The following is a 17,562-nucleotide window of genomic DNA, read 5'->3' as shown; positions in this document are numbered from 1 at the left end:
AACTAGGCAGCCCAAAGCTAAACCTGAGCCTTGGTTTAATGAGAGCACTCGTGCTCTTAAGAGGAAATGTCGTCAAGCAGAACAGAGGTGGAAAAAAGATAAACTGCATGTATCATTTCAATTTCTAAAAGACTGCTGGCATCGCTACCAGAACACTGTTAAAGAGGCAAAAAATGAATATTTTGCAAATATTATTTCTTGCAACAGTCATAACCCACGTGTGTTCTTTAGGACCATTGACACAGTTCTTAATACTCCATTGAATGTCTTTTTGGAAGTTTCTCCTGATATCTGCAATGATTTTCTGAACTTTTTTATTGAAAAGGTTGTCACCACCAGGGCTCTTATCACAACTCCTGACTCTGACCCCTCTGCCTCTGTCCCTTCCACTGCTGTTTTTATTCAGTTTGAACTTGTGACGTTCTCTGCTTTAGAGGATGTGGTTCACTATATTAAGCCCACAGGTTTCCCTCGGAATGCTTTTCCTCCACAATTTTTTAAAGAAGATTTTTCTTGGTAAAAAAGAAAAGAAAGAAAAGAAATACACCTTTAAAAGTTATCACCTACATTTTAAAAAATTATATTAAAAAAACAACAAATACGACTGAAAGTATTACATTTATAGTTGCATGTTATTATCTCTGTATGAAATATTGAGTTCCATTTTTTATATTTTGAAAGCCTACACTGGCTGTTTTAGTGGAAGTTCACTGTATAGGTTAATGATACCTAGCCAATATAATCCACTAAAAATACTCAACCTTACCTGACTAAATCTAGGCCAAGTGAGCTGATATTAGGTGATTTCAAGGACACATTTTACTCCAAGCTGAACCCATACAGCTATTTATTTTAGCATGTATTGATTTCATTACTGATTTCATAACCAATTTGATTTGTGTACATTTAAACTAATGGAGCTCTGTAGAGTTAAGGATGCTGGGAATTCCTTTTTTTCAAAATATAGCCTCGGGGTTTACTTCTTGACCTCACCAATTCTTTGGATATCCCAGCCGGAGGAGAGTCCGGGGCTGCCCTGTGTCCCCCTCCTCAGTAGTTTTCCTCTAATTCTATTGTTTAGTCTGGGGGTGGGGGTGTCCTCTCCCCAGGCTAGTAACTGTGGCTCCCTGTTTATCTGGCTGAGGCAGCTTTTACTCATTTTACGACAGGCAGACCCCCACTGTCAATACATTCTTCCCTCCATACAGAGTTACACACCAAAGTTTATAGCTAAACCAACTAATTTTCCACGTCAGAGGTAAGGGTTCAGCAACTTAATGTAATTCTTGAGAGCTTTAAGGTCGCATGAAATGCTTTGAGAACACAATGGGATGAATAGCTGCCTTGAGACCAGGAGGCCCAGGTTTGAATCCTGCTCAAACCCACTACTGTCCTTAAAACAGGGGTTGACTAAGCGTAGATGTAAGTGACTTTGCAAAATGTCCCAAATTTAGCAGCAGTGCTGCTGAACATGTTGCTAACAGCTCCACATTTTCCTCTCTCTGTACCTGGATAGTTCCTGCAGCACCAAAGAACTCCACCTGTCCCTCTCCTCCTCATCATGTTGTTATGATTTCCTATTGTGTTTGACAAGGTTTGTGATCTTGCCACATGTGTCATGTACCATGTGTTCTGTTTCCATGAGCGTAGAAACTGCTTTAATTATCAAGCAGGTGTACCATGATGACAGTCTACAGTCATAGTTATGAAACTAATAATTTGTGATATCCTATTTATTCTAAATTAGTAAGATGAGCAATGAGGTTGAACAAGGCATGAGCCTTAACCACACAGCAGGAGAGAATGAGAGCTTGTTTTATTTTGACTTTATATTAAGACCCTCTATTTTTGTCTTGTGAATAAAAGACACTGCTTAAGCACTCATGATAGTATATTTTGAAGGTGGATTTGATTATGTAAGATGACATGAATTAATGTACATTTGAAAATAAATCAAGATGCATAATCTACATTTCCCTGTACACAAGTTGTTACAAACACAGTAACAGACAGGAATGTTTGCTTTGAGAGAAGTGTGTGGCTCTTAAAAGAGCCTTTGTTTTTGGTGAAGCCGAGCGCTTTGCGCTTACTTGGCCTTGGCGGGCTTCTCGGTCTTCTTGGGCAGCAGCACAGCCTGGATGTTGGGCAGCACACCACCCTGAGCAATGGTGACTCCCCCCAGGAGCTTGTTGAGCTCCTCGTCGTTGCGCACAGCCAGCTGCAGGTGACGTGGGATGATACGAGTCTTCTTGTTGTCGCGGGCTGCGTTTCCAGCCAGCTCCAGGATCTCAGCGGTCAGGTACTCGAGCACAGCTGCCAGGTAAACGGGGGCGCCGGCTCCCACACGCTCCGCATAGTTGCCTTTGCGCAGCAGTCTGTGGACACGACCCACGGGGAACTGAAGCCCGGCACGGGATGAGCGGGTCTTAGCCTTAGCTCTGGCTTTACCTCCGGTTTTTCTTTTTTTTTTTTTTTTAAACACTTTATTTAAAGTATACAAAATTACATATATAATTTACATACAATTACATATACAAAACCATGATCACATACTACGCATTAAGGAAAAAAGAAAACAAGGAGGAAAGTCAAGCATCTGAGTTCACAAAACACTTTTAAAACTTACAGTTTCAATACATTCTAGGGGAAAACACTTCCAAGTTTCAGGTCCATTGTTCTCCTTCTCCGCAGATCTGTAATGATATGTTTACTCACCACATCACTACTTATCATCCTTTGTTCTATCACTCCTTTGGTATGGGTTTTCCAAATATGGGTGTTTATTACACACATTATTAACCAAAAGAGCTTCCTTTTGTCATCACCCATTTTTTCTTTAAACAAACCATATTTAACTGCTTTAATGTTAGCATCAACATCATAACCAATTTCTGTCATCTTCTGCCTTATCTCAGTTGTCCTATAACAGTCCAATAGAAGATGTTCCAAAGTCTCATCTTCATCACAGTCTACCATAGGGCATTTCATAGTGGTGACAAAACAACTCCACTGGACCACTGCCCTCACAGGGAGGCGCCCGAGCGAGATGAGCCATACCACATCTCTCATGCTTTCGGACAATAATTTGTCTTGTATATTTTTAACTATCGAAGGATTCTCATCTTTATCTACATACTTATATTGAATCATACCTTCATTTTTAATTTCATTAATTTGTTTATAAATATTTTTCGTATTATCTTGAAGAATATTTAGACTATAATGTTCCCATTGGTTTGATAAGTCTCCATACATAAGTCTGTGGTATGGTACGCCCGCTCTGGCCCTGCCTCTTTTTTTATGCCACAATTCCTCCCTCCCTCGAACCCACGGGGCACCCCGAGAAATTGCACCGTGGGTATTTTTAATAAAAGGGATTCGCAAAACAATCTCCAAGTCTGGGGCTCCCAATCCTCCGTGCTTCTTACTTTTGTACATAATTTTTCTCTTAGTCACTTCGCGATTGGATCCCCAGATAAATTTAATGCACATTTTACTTATTTTCATTACAGTTTTCGTCGGAGGAGGAAGTATTGTGGCAAGAAAAAGAAGTTTTGAAACTATGTGTGATTTTACAATATTAATACGTGTTTTATAATTTGTATCTTTATTTTCCCATTTCATAATTTCTATTCTGATTTCATTTTCTTTCTTATTCCAATTTAGTAAACTACAGTCAGTATTGTCAATCCATATTCCCAAAATTTTAATCTCCCTACATAGGGAGATTGTCATTTTAGGTTGTCTGGTCTGATGTCCAAGCCACACCCCTTCAGTTTTATTTTGATTTAGCTTGGCACCTGATGCCTGTTCGTAGTGGTGTAATATCTCCATAACTGAAGACAGTTCACTTTGATTCCTAATTAACACCGTCACATCATCTGCATATGCCAAAGCTGCGATTTTATGGGATTTATCAAGGATGTATCCCTTAATCCGTTTATCATTATTTATCCTTTTCAATAAGGGGTTAATTGCAAGGACATATAACGCAGGACTCAAAGGACATCCTTGTTTAACCCCGCACTCAGCACTAAAAGGGGATGAGAGCTTTCCATTTACCTTAACTCGCACTAGGGACTTTTTATAAATTAATTGAATAATGGAAATAAATTGATCCGGGAAATTATAAGCTTTCATTACTTGCCATAAGTAGGAATGGGAAACAGAATCAAAAAATTGCCTTTTTTTTGACAATCTGAAACACTTTATTTAAAACTGCACTATAACAGTGATGAATCTTAAGCAAATTTAAACACAGCACTTTAAATGAAACAAGCACATTAGAAATGACCTCCACAGTGGCTGTCTTGCTGGAATGACCTGACCCAGAAACAACCAGTCTTAATGGATGGGAAAATGACAGATTGTTTTACATGAAGGCAAATCCAAAAAGATAATGTTGCTTCAAGGTTCTGACAGAAAAATCATAAGTCCAAAAATACAAGTAAGGTTTAGCCAGAACATCCTCTACATCCACAGTGGGTGCATTCAACGATCCTTCCAACTTCCAGCTTGCTCTTGGGGACTCTGCAGATGCAGTTGGTTCCAAAGTTGGTGTCTCGTGTTTGGATGCAACGCAGGCAGCACAGATTCTCGTAGCCCTGCTTCTTCCACTTGGCAATGAGGTTCTTGTCTGCGTAGCCTTCCTTTATACAGTACTCGTATAGCTCTCTACTGATGGCTTTCCTTTTGTAGAATAGGTCATAGATGTATCGACTCCGCTGATGATGCAGCCTGAAAATGGGCCAGAGGGACTCCACCTTTCGCTTCCCCTCGTGCGGCTCAGTTTCAGCTTCTCTCATTTTCTGATCCAGCTCGTCCAAAGTGGGCTCGATGAGCTCCCAGCCGTCTGGGGGAGGCTTTAGACTCCTCTTTACTTTTGGCATTTTGTCTCTGTTTAGCTAAAAATGCAACAAAACGCTCTAAGTATTTTCCTGTTTGTCTTACGAGCCCCTCTCAGGTGCGTCCTCCCTTTCCGCGACCGCTCAGTTTGACAGGTTCTTTTCTTCGTAGTATCGAGATTAAGAGAAAATGTGGCCCGATCAGCTCAAAGCTTCGGTTATATTTCCGCAGAGCGCGGGCATTTTTGTCACGCACCAATCGCAGAGAGGCTTGCGGCAGCGCGCACATCAATGGACGTTTCTCTTTGGGCTTTGGAGCGTGATGTCACGGGGGTGGGCGTGGAAAGGATTTTGGCCTGATCCGCCATGTTCGGGGTCTAAGCGCAAGCGACGAAGGAGCAAAAGCACAGCCATGGTTCGTACTTGCTGTGTGGTCGGCTGCAATGTTCGATCTTACGATCGGCACGGGAATAAGCTTGCCACAAACAAGATACATGAAGATATCGGGTTAGGACAGAGACGGTAAGTCGTCTGGGTCTTTACTCCACTGCCGTATTTCATATGGGTCCAGATTTGCGATGCACTCTTTTTTTTCAAGTACCGCTGCTTCGCCTCTGGACGCAATCGGTCTCTATACCGTCCGTTTTCTTTGGAGCTGCTTTTAAGCATGATTCTTGTCGTCATCGTTCCAACACAGTGTCTGTTTTGATTCGTAGACCCCGAACATGGCGCCGCGCTCCCACAATGCATTGCGGCGTGACGTCAACTCCAAAGCCCTATGAGCAGCACACACTGAGGCGTCACACACTTTAAGAGCAGCGAGTCTCCTCTGTTTGCTACATTTTCTGCTCTTATCACAGGAAAAGAAAACTGAGGAAGAATGGCAAGAACCAAGCAGACCGCTCGTAAATCTACCGGCGGCAAAGCCCCCAGAAAGCAGCTGGCCACCAAGGCCGCTCGTAAGAGCGCCCCGGCCACCGGAGGCGTCAAGAAGCCTCATCGTTATAGGCCCGGTACCGTGGCTCTGCGAGAGATCCGCCGTTACCAGAAATCTACCGAGCTGCTCATCCGCAAGCTGCCCTTCCAGCGCCTGGTCCGCGAGATCGCTCAGGACTTCAAGACCGACCTGCGCTTCCAGAGCTCTGCTGTTATGGCTCTGCAGGAGGCTAGCGAGGCTTACCTGGTCGGACTCTTCGAGGACACCAACCTCTGCGCCATCCACGCCAAAAGGGTCACCATCATGCCCAAAGACATACAGCTGGCTCGCCGCATCCGCGGAGAGAGGGCTTAAGCTGCACACTCTCCTACCAACAACGGCTCTTTTAAGAGCCACCTCACTCACACCAAGAGCTCGCTTCTTTGGTAGCAGTAGTATTATATCAATCTCATACTCTCACTTAAATCTTCATGCTCTTTCTATTCTAGAAACTACAGTCGGCATGAGCATGGAATTCACTAACTTCCGTTACAAAACTGCTTCATTCTTTAGCATGAATTGTTGTATGCTAAAATGGTTCCCTTCTTTACTTATTCATGTAATATTTTCCAAAGCTCATCACATTTCAGTGCTTTGGACAATATGGAATATGGCTGAAGTAAACTAAAGTCTAAAATACTTAGTCAATCATTTGTTCAATAGTAATTTAACATTAAGTAATTCACATATAAAACTATGAATTTTAATTTTAAATGGTTTAAAAGCATGTAGAACAGCATATGTAGGCAAGTGTGTGTGTGTATATATATATTTTTTTTTTATCAAGAAACAGACAAAAGCAGGGCAGGGTTCATCCGTGCCCTGCTTCCCCACCAATGGCAAAACCAAATCTACGCCCTTTCCAGGATCATCCCCCACCACCTGCAGCTGGCCGTCCGCAACGACGAAGAGCTGAACAAGCTGCTGGGCTGAGTGACGATCGCTCAGGGTGGTGTGCTGCATAACATCCAGGTCAAGAAGACTGAGAAAGCTAAATAAAGTCCAGCCACTTTCCTCAACCGACTAACGGCTCTTGTAAGAGCCACTCACAACCTCTGAGAGTACACTTGATTAAAGTAATGAAACTAAATCTTTAATCCATAGGTGTCAAAGTCATGTTCACACTAGAACTGAAGTGGGCCAGCCCTGTTCGTCTATCAGTATGTGCAACACATTTAGTTGTTTTACTGCATGAATATCTGACTGACTTAAATTGTAAAGTTATTACCCAGACTTTTCTTTTCATAAACGTGCTGTAAAAACAGAAATCTGTGTAGTAAGAACATGAACATTGTCTCATTGTTTTTTCCTTAAAGTACTTGCACTAAAACTTAAAAAAAAGACAGCTGAGTAGATTAAAGAGATTCAGACTTATAATTATAAATCACTACAAACTCTCATTTAGGTCTCAGATTGATTTAGACCAACAGCGAGCCACAGCTGTGAGCTACATGCAAACACACTTTGTGTGTGGTGTATTTTCTGTAATTCTGATCTGCTCCCTCAAAGGAGCTATTGTTTTTTTTACCTGGAAGCATGTCAACGTAGACAACCTGGCAAAACTTCTTGTTTGCGATGGGGGTTATTTCATCACAGAGCATTAACAGTTTCCTTTGATACTTTGTTTGCAGTTTAAACAGACATGTTGCATGTTGATGAAAATAAAATTTCAGGCACACATCAGGAAGAGGCTTCAAAAGCTTCATAGGGCTTCATCCACTCATGTCCACCCTCTACTACAGCGGTCCCCAATCCCAGTTCACGAGGGCCGGTGTCCCTGCAGGTTTTAGATGTGTCCTTGATCTATCACAGCTGATTTAAATGGATACATTACCTTCTCAAAATGTCTTGAAGTTCTCCAGAGGCCTGGTAATGAACTAATCATGTGATTCAGGTGTGTTGATCCAGGGTGAGATCTAAAACCTGCAGGGACACCGGCCCTTGTGGGGACCCCTGCTGTACTAGATCAAAGGTGGGTTGGTTATCTTAAAAAAAAAAAAAAAAGACCTACTACATAAGCACTAGTGATGTGTCGGTTGCGAACGAAATGGCTCTTAGAGCCGGATCTTTGACGTGAACGACGCGAGCCGGCTCCTTATCGCGAGCCGTGGGTTGTTTTTTTTTTTCTTTCTCTCTCTCTCGCACTTTTCTTCCCGCTTCACTGATTGTGGGTTGTGCTTTGTGCTGGGAAGAGGGGGGAGGGCGGTAATTACACTCTCAGTAGCACAGGAACAGAGCAGGGGGAAGAGAGAGGGAAAGAGAGCCAGGGACAACAACGTCACATTAGAATGGTATAGTAATCATCCACAACTATTTTCATGCGGATTTTTGCAAAAGATAAAGGATTCAGAAAGTTTATTCATGCAGGCCCATATAACAGAGAATGTGCATCTTCTTTTTGTTTTCATATTTTAATTTATATTTAATTGTGTTGTGGTTTGCAGTGTTTTGTGTTGTTTCACTTTAAATTTGTTTAAAAGGAAAAAGATTAAAATGTAAATAGTTAAAAGCTGAACTGTAAATAGTTGGTTTTTGTAATATATGATTTATTTATTACATTTTATGTGGAGTGAATAAATAAAAGTATATTTACGGTGGACCCTAGAGACAAAGCACGTACGAACTCCAAAACACATACAAACACAACAGAAGTGCTCCAGGATGCTAGGCGCAGTTTTAAGCTTTTGTTACCTAGTGGCTACACAAGCCAGCAAGTACCAACGACCGGATTTGGTGTGTGGTAGTAACAGGTAAATGAACTTTTTTTTTTTTAATTATTTAAATATATATGAGTGCTTGTGTATAAATACACAAACAATACACATATTCTTTCATTTGTGTAATTTAAGTGATCTAGGTAGCACTGTTTTGGAAGTTCAGTTAATGCTAGAAATGTGTTTTGGAGTTTGTACATGCTTTGTCTCCAGGGGCTACCGCATATATTTATATATAAACATAGATTAAAAAAAACACTTTACTTTGCATTAGTAATTCCTTTTGTGCATAATTTTTTATTATTGTTAATAATAACTCTTAATCACTTTATGGTAAATAACACACTGTGTAAAAAAAAAAAAAAAAAAAACCTGGAAAAAATTCCAGATGACAAGTTTGTAGTTCAAGATACAAGTGACGACCTTTGACCTTCATCAGGTTTTATTTAATTGTGTTAGAGAAACTCAAACGTGCTCTTCATGCAGCTGAGTACATCAGGTGTTTAAAACTGAAGCTGTGCAGGTCTGAGATCAGCAGCTTTGTGAAACACCAAACTGAGGTCCTGTTAATGCTGATATATAGTGACACAGTTACATGAGTGATTAATCTTTTTGTTTTTTATCTTTAACTTTATCAACAAAACAGTGTGGATCATCAACGTGTGGATCATCCAACATGTGAACATGTTGGATGATCTGTCTGCTGTCACTGGGTGGTGTTGAGGTCTGAATCTGAGGGCAGCTCCTGTAATAACAAAGACAACAGAACCATCAAACTCAGATATAAATTGTATCCCTCAAAATTGAAATAAAGCTGATTCTTCTGTCCTCACACACTAAGGATCTGAAGTTCTTCTCTTACATTTTTTTCAGTATTACAGTACTTTAATCCATAGTGAGTTACTGAAGTACAAGCTTTTAAAAAAATTGTTACTTTCTTTACAGATGTGGCAAAAGATTGAAAACATGCTGTTGTTTGCACATATTTAATATTCAGCTCTGCACAGGAGCTGAAGCAGGGTGCAGCCTGTTGCTTTTACAGTATAATACTTGTAATAAAAGTACAATAACAGTAATTAGTGACTGAGCAGCCCGGGGCGTTTCTCTTGATTTTTTTAGTCGGTGTAAATTCATTCACCTGCACGGATTAGCTAAACGAACCCTGACAGCCGAGTGCTCATTTTAGCTAGCTAGGTCTCAGGAGCTAGCTAAGGACGGTAGTTACGGATTAGCTTACAAACACGTTTAACTTACCGAAAAAGTGCAGCGGGGCCTCGGGTCCTTCTGTCGGGTAGTCCAGTTTACTGAAGAACACCTCAGGCTGTCAGGTTAAAACACTCGGTCGTGTTTTCGTAGCGTAAACGCTGGCCCTCCTCTCAGAGCCTACGCTCTATCTGCTATTCGCGAACAGAGATACGCAAGTTCCTCCGTGACTGCAGCTTTCAGTCAAAGCTGCTATGATGACGTTTCACCCCAATTTAACATCACCGCGGTAGGAGTTAGAATCAAACTTATGGGAAAGAAGACCCCTTGGACATCAGCATAATGGGAACTATTGATAACAAAAGAAAGAGTCTTTGGAAAAAAAATTATACAAGGAGAGTTAATTTATTTTAGTCTGACCCCAGTCCCATCCGCTAACATGGAGGCGACAGAGACGTTTTGTCTTCATTTTTGGGGAGCTGTCGCGTCGTCCATGTTTTCTACAGTCAATGCAAGAAACCAACAAGATCGCAGAACAAAGCTCTTAAAGGGAAGTGGGTGGCTCTTAAAAGAGCCGTTTGTTGGATTAGGACGAATGAGTTTAACCGCCGAAGCCGTACAGAGTGCGGCCCTGCCTCTTCAGAGCGTACACCACATCCATGGCGGTCACAGTCTTTTTTTTTTTTTTTTTTTTTAAACTTTATTTATCACATTTTAGACATACAGTCAAGTAAAACAGGGATCACATAAAAGATGACATTGTGGTAGTACAATGAGGAACAGAGAGAGTGACAAGCACAGTGAGACAAAAGTGAGTACAAAAAATAAAATAAATTAAGGGGAACATAAATAAACAAAAGTTTGCAAGAGCCAAAATCAAGTTAGCAGTTTCAATCGGTTATAGATGTTAACAGTCTTGAGAGCCTTAGTGTTTTCTGATGAGGAGATTGTCCTTATATATTGTGCAAGTTCCATTTTTAATACAAGAAGTTCAGGCTTTCTGCCGAGGACTTTGCTTTTGTGTATATGAAATTTTGCCAAAAATAAAACCAAATTTATAAAGAAGAAAGCATCATTGTCCTTGTCTTTAAAATTATAATTAAAATTATAATAGCCAAAGATAACATCCTTATAGTATAGTTGAAGATTAGGGAGAACAGAGTCAGTAATAAACTTGTGGAAATCCTTCCAGAATTTACATGTAAATTTACATGACCAAAACAGATGAGAAACTGTTTCAGGTTGTTCTTGACAGAAGGTACAATTTACATTTATTTCAGCCATAAATTTGGACAAATATTGTTTGGTAGGGTAAAACTTATGAATCAACTTAAAGGAAATCTCTTTAATTTTGTTTGTTAAGAAAAACCTTTGTGGTAAAGTCCAAACTTTTTTCCATTCAATATCTGTTACAAAATTGGCCCAGTAAAATATGGCTGATGGAACAGAGACCATTGCATCCTGAAAGAGAGATCTTATTTTGGTATTTATAGATTTATGAGAAGAAAAGCAAACATTGCCAAGAGAAGAATGTAACACATCCGGGGGAGTGACCTGTAGTGGATGGCGGTCACAGTCTTCCTCTTGGCGTGCTCAGTGTAGGTGACGGCATCACGGATAACGTTCTTCAGGAACACCTTGAGCACACCGCGGGTCTCCTCGTAGATCAGACCGGAGATACGCTTCTCTCCGCCACGGCGAGCCAAACGGCGGATAGCGGGTTTGGTTATACCCTGGATGTTATCACGGAGAACTTTACGGTGACGCTTGGCGCCTCCTTTACCGAGTCCTTTGCCACCTTTTTTTTTTTTTTTAAAGCCTTTATTTTCAAAATTCATGGCAAATTCACAAGCAACAATACATAAAAACTTTGCATCAAAATATTTGGCAATACACATAATAATTTACAATAGATACATTAATACAAAAGTTAACTTACACCCCCCCAAAGTACTCAAACATTTTAACATTGATTATATTTTCAAAAGATCCCAAGGTAAAGGGCTATTCTTTTTTTGCTCTAAAGTTTTCCTCCTTCTCAGGTCTGCAAGAATATTTTTACACACAGCCACACTATCTATCATTTTTTGCTCAATGACCACCTTGGCTCTGGTTTTCCAAATGAGGGTGTTAATGACACACATGATAAGCCAAAAGAGGCGTCTTTTACTGTCGTACATTTTTCCTTAAACAGACTATATTTTATAGCTTGTATGTTGTTTTCAATTTCAAACCCCACTTTAGTCATCTGTTGTCTAATCTCTACTGTTCTATAACAGGATAACAGTAAATGTTCAAGGGTTTCATCTTCGGCACATCGTGACATTGGACATTCTTTGGTGGTAACGTAACAGCTCCACTGAACCACCGCTCTAACGGGGAGGCGTCCAACCGAGATCAACCACACTGTATCTCTCATATTTTCAGATATTAATTTGTCATAGATATTTTTGACTATTAACGGATATTCTTCTACGCCCACGCCTTTATATTTTATCTGTCCTTCATTATTTTTACTGTTAATTGTATTATATACTTGTTTAGTGCATACTTGTGTCCAGTTAATGTTAAAGTCTTTCCATTGTTCTGTAGTGTCGCCAAAAACAAGCTTATAATAAGGTATATTTGATCTAGCCCTACCTTTTAATTTTTTCCATTGTGCTACATTCCCTCTAATCCACGGAGTTCCCCTATTAAGAGCGCTAAAAACATTTTTAATAAACGGAATTCTCAAAGTGATGCGGAGATCTGGCGCACCCAATCCACCACACTCTTTGCTTTTGTACATCAAGATTCGTTTCGTTACCTCACGATTTGTTCCCCATATTAATTTAACACACAATTTGTTTAAAAGTAAAAGTGATTTATGAGGAGGAGGAAAAACCGTGGCAAGGAAAAGAAGTTTGGATACTATATGGGTTTTAACTATATTAACTCGCGCTTTATAGTTAGTATTTTTATTTTCCCATTTAGCTACTTCTTCTTTAATTTCACATTCTTTTTTGGACCAGTTTAACAAACAGGGGTCCCCTTTGTTGATCCAAATTCCCAAGACTTTCATTTCATCATTAACTTGTATGTTTATTTTCGGCTTTTGTAATGAGGAACCAAACCACACGCCTTCTGTTTTTTCTGGGTTTAATTTTGCACCTGATGCCAATTCATATTGTTTGAGGTGGAAAAGTAACCTGTCCAACTCGTCCTGGTTCCTAATGATAACCGTAACATCATCGGCATAAGCCATAGCTGTTACTCTATAGCCATCGTTAAAACAGTATCCTTTAATATTAGTGTCTTTATTAATTAGTTTCAATAAAGGATTGATGGCTAAGACATACAAAGCAGCGCTTAGCGGGCATCCCTGTTTCACTCCACACGACGCATGGAATTGTTCGGTCAAACTTCCATTTACCTTGACTTGTATGATGGATTTCTTGTATAACAATTTTACCATGGCGATAAAACTGTCCGGCATCCCATAGGCTTTCATAACTGCCCATATATACGAATGGGAGAGATAATCAAATGCCTTCTTTTGATCTAAGCCAAGAATAAAAAGGTCAGAGTCTCTTCTGGAGTATATTACCTCTCTCAGGGTGCACAGATTATCCCACATCTGGCGACCCTTTATAGCACATGTCTGTTCCTTCACAATAATTTTATCTAATATATCTTCTAATCTGTTCATTATTATTTTAGCTAATATTTTGTAATCAACGTTCATTATTGTTAATTGTCTATAATTATTTATATCAGTTTTATCTCCTTTTTTATATAATAAACACATCAGACCAAAATAGAAAGAGTCACATAATACTCCTTTTTCAAGTCCTGAATTCAAAGCTGAGGTTAAAAGTTCATTTACTTCCTCTATACCCAACTTGTAAAACTCAGCTGGGAGACCATCTAGACCTGGAGTTTTATTGTTATTCAGTTGCTCTATAGCAGCTGTAACCTCTTCTTTTCTTATCACTCCAAGGAGTGGATCAAAAACAGAAAGTTCAAGAGGTTCAATAACATTTAACAATGATCGTAAAGCATTACTGTCTGAAGGTAATGCAGAAAACATGGATGAGCATTGTTCTCTGACAGCATGTCTTTTTTCGCTCTCATTGACGGTTAATTTTCCGCTTCCATCCCTAATAGAGGGGATAAAGTTGCTACCACGTCTCCTCTGACCAGAGACAATCGCAAAGTCAGTGTTTCCATTTCTATCACACCCTGCTGTTATCTGCATATTAAATAATAACTCATTATTTACCAATTCTATTTCTTTTTTCAACTCATCCATCTGATGTTCCTCTTCTTCGTTTCTTTTTTTAGATTTTAGACGTATATATGTTTTTACATCTTCATTATATTTCATATTCTTGGCATGATTTAACTCCCGACATTTGAATTTGAAGAAATCTTTCAATCGGCTTTTAAGCAAATCCCACAGTTCTATCTCAGAACTTACCAGAACTCTTAATTGCAATATTTTTTTAATTTCACATTTTAGTTCTTGTGTTAGCGCTAGATTCCTCAAACATGCCGTATTTAATTTCCAATAGCTTTTATGATAGTCAAGACCACACTGCATTGTAGCTTTAACAATCATATGATCAGATAGATCAGTCATAAAGGTGTCATAATTAAGAGCGCGTATTGAAGAAGAAATATAGATCCTATCTATTCTAGTTTTGACATTTGTGTCAAATCTAGTAAAATGAATCTTTGTGGGATGTAATACTCTATAGAGATCTCTAAGGGAAGCATCTGTACAAACTTGCGCTAAAAATTTACCTTCACGATTGATCTTAAAAGGCGTTGTAGCAACTCTATCACTTTCTTCCGTTACAATATTAAAATCGCCACATATTATTAAATTAAAACCTACTTCCAGGAGCTGCTTCATTTTTTTTTTAACAGCCTCATTTTCTTTGTCCTTTCAGGTGCAGTATAAACATTGATGATCTGCATCTTCTCTCCATGATAAAAACAGTCAACTAAAAGAAGTCTTCCAGGGATAATGTCTCTTCTTTTTATTATGTTCACATTTGAGTCTTTAAAAAAGATACCAACTCCATCTGCACTATCCTCTCCGATTGAAATTATTGAGTGCCCCGGACACCACATTTGAGTTAGTGCAGATATATCATTGTCACTTTTCAGTCTCATCTCTTGTAGACATAGAATATCATAATTTAGCTTTAATAAATAATCCACTTTCTTTTTTCTATATCTTTCTGATTGTAACCCTCTAACATTCCATGTTATTATTTTAAGAATACACTTTTTTTTTTTGTAGTAGGAGGTTATTCGGTAGAGAGAGGGAACATTGTAGATTCAACATTACCTTGCGAAGGGCTGGATCGATCGTCTTTTCTCTTATCTCTGCTATAAGACGTCGTCGAGACACTTCTTTTCCTACCTCCTTTCGTTGTTTCGTTGACCAATTCCTCCATTGCGGGATGCTGTTTATTTAGAAAAATCCCTGTTTGTGGATCCGCATCATCTCGTCTTGCTGAATTATCCGTAGAAGAAAGCTCCACAGGAGTCGAAATGGGTGATTCTTCACTATCACTTGAACTTAGGTAGCTTTCTGATGAATTGTCTTCCTCGCTTTCCCTTCGCTCGTCATCGCTCTCACACTCCACATCAGAGGTTTGTGAGAAGGATTGGTCTTCCGGTTCTTCTCCACTTTTTACTGTTCTTTCTTCGAGTTGTCCTGAGAGCATCAAATCCTCCCCTATGTTGTTGTTGTCTGTCTGCGGCTCTGTTACTCCTGGAAGATTTGTTGTGGTACAATTACCAGGTTCTTGTCCTGAAACATCTTCAGAGACAGCCAATGGATTTATTAAGGACACATTTCCATATGTGAGCCTTTCTTGTAGCGGGGTTGGATTTGAAGCTACTAGCAGCGCTGAGGTGGATGAAAGGTTTGTGTGAAAAGCACTCGTGGAGGGCTGCTGGGAGGCTTTAGTTATATTTGCAAAAGATTTGGGACATTTAAAGAAGGTGTGTCCCTTCAGTCCGCACAGGGAACACTCGCTGTCATTTTGGCATTCTTTTGCTTTATGACCCAACTCCCCGCATTTCCAGCACTTACAGGTGGGACAGTCTCTTACTTGATGGTCTAGAGCTTGGCAAACAAAACATCTGTTTGCCTGTCCAGGATATATGATATGCCCATTAAAAGGGCCCAGAGAGATGGAGTTAGGGATGGAAACGATATGACCTGCTTCATCTCTCCGCATTCGTACTTTGAATTTTCTTACTCCGTACCATAGGCCGAATTTGTCAACCGGCTTAATAGGAGGTTGTAAGACTTCACAGTACCTTTGTAGATAGAGCTCAATATCCTGGTCTGGAACTCTTCCTGTCCAAAATTTCACCACAATTGTTGTGACTTCTAGCTGGACTGGAGATTCTACAGACCATTCCTTCCACTTAGGGTGATTTAAGTTGGTATGGTGAATTTCCAAAAACCGTCGTAAGGGGGCCTCTTGAAGGAAGCACAACTCAAACTCTCTTCTATTGGGTAGCGAAATGAAAGAATAGATGTCCTGCGGGTTTACCCAAGAAGATTGGAAAAGGAGTTCCTCCGCCACATAATCGCGAGAGGGTGGATCGTTGCCTCCACCATATTTCAACCTTACCCATAGGTTGCCAAATTTAGAGGCATAGGGTAAAGGGACATAAGGGGGCATGTTTAAACACACAAGGGCTACAAGCAGAAGGGAAGGGATAAACTCAGGCAACGTTGCCACCTTTGCCTCTTCCACTCATGGTTACAGTTTCTTCTTTGAACGAGCAAAGACGAATGGAGTTCTACCTCACAGAGCCGTTTTATTATGTGTGCTCGGCGGACGTAAAAGAAAACAGCTGGACGGCTCGAAGCTCAGTGGCTCCGCCCTCTCTTCTATTCTCTATGTGGAAATCATGTCTTTTGTTAATGACAAATTAAGTCTAACCAAAGGGAGGCTCTCACCAAATCGCACCCACAATGCCCGAGTCGAGTTCATATTTTTATTTCACATAATTAATCAATTGAAACTAAACCTAAGTGTCCACATTAGTAACAAAAACCAGACACCCTCTTAACGTTTTACCCAGAGTCTAGCATAACTTTTCAAGCTAAATTAAAATGTATTATTAATATTAAACATGAAACTAAAGGCTAAAAGTACAAAAACAAATCCCGTTTATTTGTTGTATTTGTAAGCCTGTCCTTTACAGTCAGAATTGTAATGTGAAGCCAAATGTTTGCTTCACCAGGATGAGCGCTATAAGCTGTTCTTCACATGTCATTTTATTTCTGAGAAATCTACAAGTGTATTTATTCAGTGTACAGTAAAATGCTATGGGGACAACCAGAGCTACTCCACCCGCAGTCACAGTCATGCTGTTCCTCATTTCCGCCAAAGGCTAGTAGATGGCGGTAGTTTTAGCCGCTCCTGTTTTCTTTTATGTCTTCTTTTACATGAGATGTACATTTAGGAGTCCATCAAGCAACCCTTCAGATTCATTTCCTAACAGCAAAAGTGAGTGGAAGAGTTAAGTCTTTTGTTCACAAAGACATAGCTGACAGGCACTTTTGACTTTTTGTACACAGTTGATTTTGTAAAGCCCCTCGCATTGCATTCATAATCAAGTTCACTGATTGACTGTCCCGCAGTGTTGTTTTGTGTATTTCTGTTCCATCCACTTTAATAAAGTGTCCTGTGTTGTCAGTGAGTTGTGGATTCACTTAATGAATGCCTAAGTTGGGCTTTAATCGGCCTTAGACTTACTGACCTTCTTTGAATCAGCATCACAATAGTCCTAAGGGCACTGACAAAAC

General features: G+C 39.9%; 4 protein-coding genes and 1 pseudogene across 4 annotated transcripts; 1 reads left to right on the top strand and 4 right to left on the bottom strand.

The window, feature by feature from the left end:
• Nucleotides 1-2,023: 2,023 nt before the first annotated feature.
• LOC148103897 (histone H2A-like) lies at nucleotides 2,024-3,062 on the bottom strand. The gene is made up of 2 exons (XM_087838234.1): nucleotides 3,028-3,062; nucleotides 2,024-2,459 (listed from the first exon to the last, which is right to left on the bottom strand). Exons 1-2 carry the CDS (start codon nucleotides 3,060-3,062, stop codon nucleotides 2,087-2,089), a joined length of 408 nt encoding a protein of 135 aa, XP_087694360.1. The 3' UTR covers nucleotides 2,024-2,086.
• A 1,132-nt stretch (nucleotides 3,063-4,194) lies between these two features.
• Nucleotides 4,195-5,035, bottom strand: LOC148103896 (protein BUD31 homolog pseudogene; annotated as a pseudogene).
• A 632-nt stretch (nucleotides 5,036-5,667) lies between these two features.
• LOC148103895 (histone H3) lies at nucleotides 5,668-6,135 on the top strand. Its single transcript, XM_087834762.1, has one exon. It carries the CDS (start codon nucleotides 5,725-5,727, stop codon nucleotides 6,133-6,135), a length of 411 nt encoding a protein of 136 aa, XP_087690888.1. The 5' UTR covers nucleotides 5,668-5,724.
• A 4,203-nt stretch (nucleotides 6,136-10,338) lies between these two features.
• Nucleotides 10,339-16,508, bottom strand: LOC148103893 (histone H4-like). Its single transcript, XM_087834823.1, has 3 exons — nucleotides 16,490-16,508; nucleotides 11,312-11,535; nucleotides 10,339-10,410 (listed from the first exon to the last, which is right to left on the bottom strand). The coding sequence occupies exons 1-3, from the start codon at nucleotides 16,506-16,508 to the stop codon at nucleotides 10,339-10,341; spliced, it is 315 nt and encodes a 104-aa protein (XP_087690949.1).
• Nucleotides 15,035-16,429, bottom strand: LOC148103894 (uncharacterized). Its single transcript, XM_087830495.1, has one exon. The coding sequence runs from the start codon at nucleotides 16,427-16,429 to the stop codon at nucleotides 15,035-15,037; it is 1,395 nt and encodes a 464-aa protein (XP_087686621.1).
• Nucleotides 16,509-17,562: the final 1,054 nt, after the last annotated feature.

Source organism: Neolamprologus brichardi, chromosome 3 (assembly GCF_056152115.1).
Source record: "Neolamprologus brichardi isolate AB-2024 chromosome 3, ASM5615211v1, whole genome shotgun sequence".
Taxonomy (NCBI): domain Eukaryota; kingdom Metazoa; phylum Chordata; class Actinopteri; order Cichliformes; family Cichlidae; genus Neolamprologus; species Neolamprologus brichardi.
Note: the sequence above shows the minus strand (reverse complement) of the source record. Positions and strands in the feature narration are given on the sequence as shown.